Below are 10,569 nucleotides of genomic sequence, written 5' to 3' on the forward strand. Positions count from 1 at the left end.
TTCTTAGAACTAGAAGAAGACGAAGTTGGACGGAGATTAAAGTTAATCTACATCGGTGAAAACGGACATAAATCATCCGGCTAATCTGAAGTTCCTGGCTATTTAAATAGCATGCAGTAGCCAGCAACAGAATCTATTTGGCATGCATGTCCCGTAGTATTCCGAAATGATCGACAAGCGGTCCTCGATTGATCTTTGCGCATTCTCATCGCGTGTTTGATTTAGCATTTACGGCAAAACGCCACGTACGTCCAAGAGGTAACGAGCTTCTAATGACAGAAGAGGTATTACAATTTCCTTGACGCTCGTTAATTCTCCGATTTGCGACCGTACGGCGCAACGTCGTGGGAAACTGACGTCTATTACCAGGAAACTAACTTTATGAATACCACTACAAACGAGCTCGATATTCGTGGTGCTTTATATACATATACATATATATATATATATATATATATATATCTCATCATCTCGCGTACAACTCACCGATCGATTCGAAAATCCTCGACTGAAACATGGGCACCTGCTAACTCTGTAATGTCGTTTTATTTATTTTTCTTCTTGATGTGCCATCTTCTAGGGAAGGTTGCGATCGTTAAGACGAATTAAAATCTTGGACATAGCAACTCTGAACTGATCAGGTGCTTTTATTAAAATTGGCGAAGGTTTGTAGCCAAGATGTTATTCTTCTTCTTCTCATCAGAGATTCCTTTCTCTTTTTATCTTTCCTTGAATGACTAATTATAGCATGTCACTTCTGGTTTCATAAATTTGCTCCCGATATTCTAACTTTCTCTATTCGGAATAAATGGATGGAATAAAAAGAATCTTCCGTTTATTTATTAATCCTTTGTAGGCCTCATTTGGAATCATTCTCTTTTATTTTATAAACTACTCGGTCTCGATTTTTATGAAACTTGCCCTATGGGATAATTTAGCTTTATTTGAATCTGAATTGTCAAAAATTCAAAATGGTAGTTTCAATATTGTGTGTGTATGGATAGAATTTTTAATAAATAATTTGATTATCATAAAATTCGATTTTAAGGAGTTTTTAATTGCAAAGTATAACTTTCCAGTTTTGCTTTATTTGAAGCTCATCAGTGCTATGCAAACAGTGTTAGTACTGATTTTCAGATTCACTTTCAAACTTTGATTATGAGTCTTATGATACTAGATCCTCTTTCATGAAGGTTATTATGCTTTGAAATTCAATATTTTCAGGCTACATTCAAAACTCAGAGAATATCAAGAATTTCTTAAAACCGTGTTTCACGATAATCAGATGATTTTTTTTGAAATTTGAATTTTAGAATTCTGCGACTCCGAAAACCCTAAAAAAATAAAATCTTCCGTAAATTTGTTAGAAAGCTCTGATCCTTAAAAGATTAAGAAAGAAAAAAAATTGGTCATCTGATACGAGACTGGCTTTGCTCAGAACGTCGCGGTAGAAGAGAGAATACGCATCCGTGCCCAGGTGTGAACCAGGAGATGAGTTTGTTGCCACCCGGAAGCGGGTGTATAGTTGACGGACGCCCGAGGAAAAGCCTCTGCGCGGATAATTCGATTCCTCGAAACCGTAAAGATTCTTTCTTCTCGCTCGATCGCTCTCCACGTTCCTGCTCGGCCCGAAATGATCTTCGACCGGTCTCAACTAACGATCATACGCCGCGTGCACGTGCGCATCCGAACCGTGCACCGGCCGCGGCGATAATAATTACAGAGCAGCAGTGATCGTGTTTCGGTTACAGCTATCGGTTGCGAACACCGTTCCGGGGTGTCACGAGCGCGTAGTTGGCGGCGTAGATAACGTTTCCGTATGGCGTAGTTAACTATCGATTGTACTTTCAAGGTTCCCATTACATATTTCATATCGGCCATCGCGCGGATATCGCGGGATGCGCACATATTGTCCGCGTGACGTCCGCGAAATTCTGCCTGGTTCACGAAACTGCGACCAAGCGCGACATCACCGGGAACGATCGTTTTGTCGATGATCAGAGGAGGAAGAGGCACGACTATTTCCTCGATTCACTCCTGATCGACGAGCAGGCGTTTGATTCACACAGTGAAGCCGTTGCTCACGTATAATAGAACGCACGAAATGTACGCGATACGTAACGTTGGCTCTATAGACACGCGTCCGTCGTTAATTGATTTCCAACGGCGCGCGAATGCGAATCACGCAATCGGTGACGATCGAAGTTCTCTTTTGCGTCAACGTCGACGCGGAAAATCTCCGGCTCTTGGACTCGTCTGTTACAGGTAGTACCTCGTATCTTTGCGTTTTCCGGGGGCTGTGCCGTTCAGAGCTGTATACTCTTACAGAAATTTCATTCTACCCTGGTGAACATTTTTCTCACAATTTTTTACAGGAATTCAAACAAATTAAAACAAATTTTTTATATAAATTGAAACAAATTTCACTTATTTTTTATTTGACCATTTCTACGGATACCATTTCTTACTTATAATATGTTGTTAATTTAATTAAAACAATGGAGTTAAACAATTTAAGAGATGGGATAAAGTTCCGAAACCGTCTTCCGATTTTGATGAAACTTTATAAAAACATTTCATTGTGGGTTAAAATAAAAATTCTTAAAAATATTTTTTGGCAATTTCTATGAGGTACCTAATCATTTTTTAAGATAAAATAAATGTATTAAATTTTATTTGAATTTAGTTTATTAGATTATTTAGTAAGTACGAACGTTGTTTACTTGAAACAAAATAGTTTAGTCGATGAAAATGGATTGATTTACATTTTGACACACATGGGAGTTAAAAATGTTATTTAACTCGAGAGACTGGGTTACCATATCGCTGCTTGAATATCTAACAGTGTGGAAGGTAGTAATTAATTACATATTTTGAACATTAAAAGCATTGAACAATAGTGCTTCTAATACTTAAAGTAAGTAATTTATTACTACATTTCAGTATTAAATTGGATTTCTGTAAGAGTATCGACGTATTGCCCTTTAGCGTAATTGCTTTCATTTTACCGTTCTTCCAACTACTCAACTTGATGCCGCTCTTTCGCAGTCTACTCGATGGCAATCTCTTAATACCCAAAAATATATTTTTATATAAGTTATATTACTTCTATAGAGAAAAACTTGGTCGAGGGAAGGTAATGGTGACGGCCTGGCAGTCCATTCCGCCAACGCGAATGTGGTGGGTAGTACTGTAGTGTCGCAGCACCATACCCAACAGCAACAGCAGCTGCAGCAACAACAGCAGCAACAGCACAGCAAGCAGGCAAGCATGACGGCGCATAGCAAACAAGTGGCCAACGCGGCCAACGGCGGCGGCAGCAGCAATCCCCAGGGCGACGGGGATTATCATTTGGTGCAGCACGAAGTTCTTTATTCCATGACCCATCAGTATGAGGTCCTCGAGTTTCTCGGCAGAGGTACTTTCGGGCAGGTAAGAATAGAACGCGTAATACGATTATAACCTTTTCATATTTTAAACTATTGATTGTTCAGCCTTCTCCCGTGAGAATGGGTTATATACAAATTGACAATTGATTTTTGTAGGTTGTAAAATGTTGGAAAAAAGGGACAAGCGACATAGTAGCCATCAAAATTCTTAAGAACCATCCATCGTATGCGCGCCAAGGTCAGATTGAGGTACGCACTACGTAAATATTAGTATATTAGTAAAAATATACGACGCAAAGTGTGTAGACGTATATTTGTAAACGTCAACTGAATTATGTCCTGTGTATTACATTGAGCAACTTATCATGTTTAAAAAATGTTTTTACAGGTCTCCATCCTGTCTCGACTTAGTCAGGAAAATGCGGATGAGTTCAATTTCGTGCGCGCCTACGAGTGCTTTCAGCACAAATCACATACCTGCTTGGTATTTGAAATGTTAGAGCAAAATCTCTACGATTTCTTGAAGCAGAATAAATTTTCACCCCTACCTCTCAAATACATTAGGCCCATTCTCCAACAAGTGTTGACCGCGCTATTGAAATTGAAGGTACGATATCATCATAATCATGCGTGCGTCATCTGGTACTTGGATCGACATTGAGAATTAACGTGCAAATGCCTTTACCTTTGCAGCAATTAGGATTGATACATGCCGATTTGAAACCGGAGAACATTATGCTGGTGGATCCAATGCGTCAGCCCTATCGAGTGAAAGTCATCGATTTCGGATCGGCCTCGCATGTATCCAAAGCCGTCTGCAACACTTATCTGCAATCACGATACTACCGCGCACCCGAGATCATACTGGGACTTCCGTATTGTGAAGCGATAGATATGTGGTCACTCGGCTGTGTGGTCGCAGAGTTGTTTTTGGGATGGCCTTTATACCCGGGCAGTTCCGAGTACGATCAAATTCGATATATAAGTCAAACGCAGGGCCTACCGACGGAGCATATGCTAAACAACGCCAGCAAAACAACAAAATTCTTTTACCGGGACATGGACAGTACGTAACTTGATACAAAATAACAATATCGAATAGCAAGAGCTTTTCTTATAAATTCCACACATATTTTTAGGTACATATCCATTTTGGCGATTAAAGACACCGGAAGAACACGAGGCAGAGACTGGTATCAAATCCAAGGAAGCGAGAAAATATATTTTTAATTGCCTTGACGATATCGGTCAGGTTAATGTACCGACTGACTTAGACGGCGGTCAACTCTTGCCAGAGAAAGCGGACAGGCGAGAATTCATTGACCTCTTGAAGAGGATGCTTACAATGGACCAGGTAGTAATATCTAATTGATGCTCTTAATTTATTAAAGAACGAGTTTTTTTGTTTGTATACATATGGAGTTTTTCTCATACGAATGTGTTATTTGTGTTAAAAGGAGCGCCGTATAACACCCGGCGAGGCACTGAATCATGCGTTTGTTACTCTGGCACATCTAGTCGATTACGCGCATTGTAACAACGTCAAAGCTTCCGTCCAGATGATGGAGGTTTGCAGGCGCGCGGGAGATTTTACTGCGAGTCCTGCGCATCATCAGGCTCCGCCGGCGCCTCAGCCACCTCCACCAACGTCTTTAGTAGCCAATTTTGTACCGACTACTAACGGCAGTGCGGTGACTCTCACCTTCAACAACCAATTGTCTAATCAAGTGCAGCGATTAGTCAGAGAGCACCGCACCGCACAAACAGGATATGACAATCTGGTATGTTTATATAATTCTTGTATTACACCTTTTGTATTTTAAGTTATGTAACATTTCGTAAAAACTGTTGGCTCTACATAATTTATATTTTCTAATTTCAGTACCAAATATATAGTAACAGCAGTAGACGAGCGACGCAGTATAGCGGCTCGTCTAGCGGATCCAACAGTGGACGAAGTGGAGTTCACGATTTTCCGCATCAACTGGTACCCGGCATATTGTGTCCACCACATGGCTACCAAACTATGCCAAGTCCTGCGAAGCACGTAGTTGTTGCTCAAGTAAGAATAGTTATCATACTTATATGAGCAATAAGTTTATTATTGAAACGATTAGTCATTAATAACAATTTATTTCATAGCCACCACAAGCGCAACAAGCACCTCTGCAGATACAATCGTCCATTATATCGCAGCAAGCCGTGGCCGCGGCGGCTGTAGCTGCTCAACAACAATACGCTGCAGTTCCCGTGTCTATGGTCGAGACTGGTCGGCAAATGTTGCTTACCGTAAGTAAAATAATATTCACCTCCAAATGACCGTATAATGGTCTGTTATGTTTTTATATACATTTATGATCATCATAGAATGCTGTGCAGACATCTTGGCCTGGTGGAAGTCGTCAGATGGCTGCGATCGTACCATCGTGGCAGCAATTGCCACCGCAGCACATTCAACAACCACTCCTCAGCGATACTGGAGATTGGGGAAGGCCCCTTATCGTCGATAGCTCTGCTATTCTACAGGTAGTACTTGTTAATAAATTGCTCGTAATATTCAATGAAAAATGGAAGCTTATTAATATATGCATGTCGCTTCTCTTTCTTCTTTTGTGATATTTTACATCATGTTAGTTGTCACTTCATCTTCTATAAAGCATTCTTCGTAATGTTTTACACATTATAAAATTAGAAAATTCTCAGTTTTTAACTAATCTCCCTTGTTTTGGGGAAGGATCAGCGGCCGGTATTTCCTGTCACGGAAGTTTACAATGCTAGTGCACTTGTCGAGCATCCGTCACAGAGCTGGGGCAAGCGCACCGTCACCAAACATCATCAACATCATGTGACGGTACCTCAGCAGACTCAGCATAGACATGAACACAAGAAAGAGACGCAACAACTGAGTCCTGTGAAGAAACGGGTAAAGGAGAGCACACCGCCGAGTAGTATGCGACGACACTCACCGAGTAGTCATTGGCAGGAACAACCAGTTCAGTCTCATCATCACGGTAGCAAACACAGTAGTAGTCATAACGTGGAGCATCACCCAGTCGCATCCGTACGGCAACAGACCATCACGATTGATGACACGCCTTCGCCAGCCGTTTCCGTTATCACGATCAGTGATAGTGAAGATGAGACACCTGGAAAATGGTGAGTTTTATACCAAATGCTACGTTTCCAGTATATATATTATAAATTAGTATATCAAATGAGATAAAATTTTGTAGTTTAGGGATATATTTTTTATTTCAAATTTTTAGACTTTAGACTTTAATTTCAGTAGAGATTGAAACACTGGTACAATTTCGTAGAGTTCAGATTTAGATATTATAGATAATATAGATACATATAATGATCATGTTTATTCGTATATATGTAAAATGTAATTAGTGGTTTTTTTTTCATGCGTCTATAGCATCGAAACTTACATTTACCGAAATTATATTCAAATTTACAAATTAATTTTCCCAATAGGCAAGTCAAGAGAAAAATATTAAGAATACATATGTTTAAAATATTAATAGATTTTTTGACAGATCTTTTAGCATTACCTTTTGTAAAAGAATTTATTTAAGCACGCGTTATACATCTATTAGTTATTAGTTGGTAGTACAATCACGCATGGATATTATTGACAGCTGTGGAGACCGTCAGTGCAGCGCCTGTCAAAGTTTGGCAACTCGCTTGTCGGGCGACGGACGTCCTGTCCGTGAAGAAATCATACGAAGGTATATTAATGTAATATGACGGTGTTAATGATACTTAATTAAATCTCGTTAAGAGAATATGCAGTTAACAGATTGTAAGCGTCACAAGAGATAAGATCAATTTGCTACTTTTCATTTCGATACCTTGCTAGTAAATCATTCAAAATCAATTTAATACCTAATGAACACTATGCTTCGGAAGCCTTGGAAAAATAACTTAGTCTTTATAGCTTGTAGAGATGTTCATAAATCATAATTATATTATATCCTTAGTATAAACTATAAATATTTTAATCAATTACTAATGTTTCGAATAATACAAATTATTTGGATTTATAACGGGATAGATACGGGCTATTTAGAGGGATCCGGTTGCGGAGCTTGGTGTGAAACAACTGTCGACTAACACAAAGTTACGACACTTAATAAATAATATCGTTGTAAATCATCTTTAGCATGCGATATTTCATGGATGCGGCGTTAACTTGCCAACGGTTAAAGCACGCGACGATGACTGCCTCGATGACTCTAAATAAAGAAGTCTCTTCTTCTTGATTTTGCAGCACTCAATCGACGCCTCGCGTAGTACAGCCGATGCAACAGTCAACACACGCGAGCAGTCAGCAACATGCGAGTGGGCACGTTACAACGCATAGCAGCTCATCATCACATCGAACGCATCGCAAGAATATCATTAGCTGTGTCACTGTTGGTGATAGCGACGGCGAAGCCAGCCCAAGTCGCACGCATGCCCATTTATATCTGCCGCAACACCCGCAGCATCAGCAGACCACGCAATTAATTAAGCACGAGCCGCAGCAACAACATCACGTCAGCAGGTGAGCTGATGAAGCTTCGATCATTGATGATACCGACATCTGCGACAGGAATTTATCAATAAAATAATTCTTCGATCATTTTTAAAATTAAATTTCGTTTTATTAGTTTTTTATTCTTAAATAATTCCTAAAATGTGCATAATTGCTAAACTTAATTAACTTTTGCTATCAATGTTTGTTGCAGTAGCTCAGGCTATTCTTCTCAGTCACAAAAGAAGCGACTATTGGCGAAGGTGCAGTCTGAATGTAACATGGTGAACGTCGCGACGAAACCAGAACCTGGTGTTGAGTACCTTGCTCCACATCCGTGTCACGCGCCAGCTTGCAAAGAGCCACCGACCTATCAGGTTAACTAAGATTTCTATTTTTCAGTATCACATCTAATTTCTTCATACATTTTTATTTGCAATTCTCTTGTAATCCCTCAACTATTTTGTTCACTTAATATTCTATAGAATGTCCGACAAAGAGAACGACTAGAGAGAAGGAAGAAAGGGAACAAGGCCGCGTCTATCGGCAATTTTTCTTCTTTTTTTTTTTTAGTAATTTCGTTTGGTAAATGTTTTTAGGATGACGTCTATGACATGCATGATCCCTTCTTACAGTATGTGACCACGAGTAGTGCGCATCCTCACCTGCAAGAGCAGCATATCGTGTACACGACCGGCACGGACAAACGAGTGTCCTGGCCTGGGAAGCGAGCTGAGTACAAGCATGAATACGTTCAACCACCGGCTGCTCACTCGAGAGACCATCAGAAGTGGGTGGTGGCTAATCCTGTGCATCAATATAGGTGAGGATCATCTTTCTTGTCATGATTGCCCGCGTTTTTAATCGAGGCATGTATTATAATTATGAGATAAGCTCTAGAACGATTTTTAAACGACATGATACATAGCGACGGAGCATGTTCTCATCAAATAATCGCCGTGTTACGTGAACTTTTTTAAAAAAGAAACGAGCGAGCCAACGTGACAAGTAGTTAACACGATTTTAACCGTAGAACAAAGTTTTCTTATGAATTAGTTTATTTCTTCTTTCAATCGTACGTCGAGAAGACCGGAAGAGAAGCTTGCGAATATTAAGAGTTGAGAACGCATCCGTTAAATCTTCTATTTCACCCTTAAAGAGACGTACTGCCGTGAGTAAACGGTTATGTGGATCGCATAACGAAAGGATGGATTTTGTTTTGCATTTTATAGGCAGAGTCAGGTAGTAGGTACGGCAGCCCATCCGGGTCATACTCACAGTCATCACGGGCATCCGGCTCATCTGAGTCCCGGCGGCAGTGGCGGTGGTAGGAGTCCCGCCGGAGGGCCTGTGATAGGAAGTGCCCAGCATTTGGGACAGCCCCTCTATCAGGAATACGCTCACGTGCGCTCGAGAGCCCACGCGGTGCCGCCTCCTGTGTACGTTACCGCGGCACCATCACAGGCTGCTACAGCTATCCAGCAGCAACAAGTACCCACGTATCAAGGATTCACACCCGGGTGGGTAATTAGAGAACTAATTGATGCACGCATGCATTTACCCATCTTTACACCTTTGTTCTAGCGGTAAATTTATGTCATTTGTGACTCAAAAGTAGACTTGCTATTGCAAGTTTTTTCTTTCATAAACGTTACGTTTTGTGGCATGCAATAAGTCGAAGCGCGAATTCGCAGGAAATCGATGATTATTTTCCATACTTCTCGATATGCATCGTATAGCTCGATTTTTAAAACTAAGCCTTAATTATGATTGTTCGCGTAGCAGAAAGTTACATTAGATACACTAAATTTTAGTTTATTTAAGTTTACAATAAAGAATATTTTCCTTTATTGTAATGTGCTATAAATTGTAAGGAAATAGAATTTGCATCTAAGTGTAAAGAATATTTATTTGAATCTTGTCGAGAATTTTTTATTTAACGACAAACATTGAGATCCTGCCGATGAAAATTTAGAATGTAGAATTTTATCAAAAGTTAATTGTTTTCTGCTTTTCCTGAATTTTCCTTTATATAGGGTAACTCCGGTATATACGCCGCACCTATTAAAAACTTAATTTATTAAGTATTACTTACTATGTTTATAGTAAACGAATTATATCAGTAAAAACTTTGTACTGTCTACTACTATGAAAAAAATATTAGAAATCCGAAATATTTTTATTTTTCATATTAAAAAATAAACTTTTTGAAACCCTTGCATTTTTGCCATATATCCCATAGAGGTGGGATATACGGCTACTTATAGGGGGAGGGGGGGATATGTATGGCTCATGTAAAATTTACAAATAATGCATATAAATAAGACGTATAATGACATAATAACTTATAAAATATGTTTATAAAGTTTTATTAAGGAATAAGAATGGTAAATATGTATATGAAGTAATAAATAATAATTATGATCTTTCTACATATATTACAAATAAGGTACATATTTCATATAATGCGTTTATTGCATTTAATGCATTGAATTCAATCTGCACACTTCGTATGCTTTGGGCATAAATCCCGCTCGCTAAAAATGCCGTATATCCCAAACAGGTGGGATATATAAGACAACAAACTAAACAAAGAATACGAAAGCAAAGCTCTTGTATTTTGCTACACAACATGCTTTACTATTCCACTACACGTAT

The 10,569-nt window shown here is 39.3% G+C and overlaps 1 protein-coding gene across 8 annotated transcripts in view; it reads left to right on the plus strand.

Annotated features, from left to right (window-relative positions):
* The window catches only part of Hipk (Homeodomain interacting protein kinase), a 33,779-nt gene that overhangs the window by 21,775 nt on the left and 1,435 nt on the right, over positions 1-10,569 (plus strand). For 2 of the 8 annotated variants that reach the window (XM_018513629.1, XM_018513634.1), the window contains 15 exons: positions 3,115-3,432; positions 3,546-3,638; positions 3,778-3,996; positions 4,083-4,455; positions 4,529-4,746; positions 4,847-5,170; positions 5,272-5,451; positions 5,532-5,678; positions 5,757-5,915; positions 6,124-6,545; positions 7,034-7,123; positions 7,666-7,941; positions 8,126-8,288; positions 8,547-8,734; positions 9,144-9,431. In XM_018513629.1, coding sequence (XP_018369131.1) covers positions 3,115-3,432; positions 3,546-3,638; positions 3,778-3,996; positions 4,083-4,455; positions 4,529-4,746; positions 4,847-5,170; positions 5,272-5,451; positions 5,532-5,678; positions 5,757-5,915; positions 6,124-6,545; positions 7,034-7,123; positions 7,666-7,941; positions 8,126-8,288; positions 8,547-8,734; positions 9,144-9,431 — 3,458 coding nt within the window. The remainder of the gene's footprint in view (positions 1-3,114; positions 3,433-3,545; positions 3,639-3,777; positions 3,997-4,082; positions 4,456-4,528; positions 4,747-4,846; positions 5,171-5,271; positions 5,452-5,531; positions 5,679-5,756; positions 5,916-6,123; positions 6,546-7,033; positions 7,124-7,665; positions 7,942-8,125; positions 8,289-8,546; positions 8,735-9,143; positions 9,432-10,569) is intronic. The other 6 variants (XM_018513631.1, XM_018513632.1, XM_018513630.1 and 3 more) reach the window with 6 other exon arrangements.

This window comes from Trachymyrmex cornetzi, unplaced genomic scaffold (assembly GCF_001594075.2).
Source record: "Trachymyrmex cornetzi isolate Tcor2-1 unplaced genomic scaffold, Tcor1.1 scaffold47, whole genome shotgun sequence".
In the NCBI taxonomy this organism is placed as follows: Eukaryota; Metazoa; Arthropoda; class Insecta; order Hymenoptera; family Formicidae; genus Trachymyrmex; species Trachymyrmex cornetzi.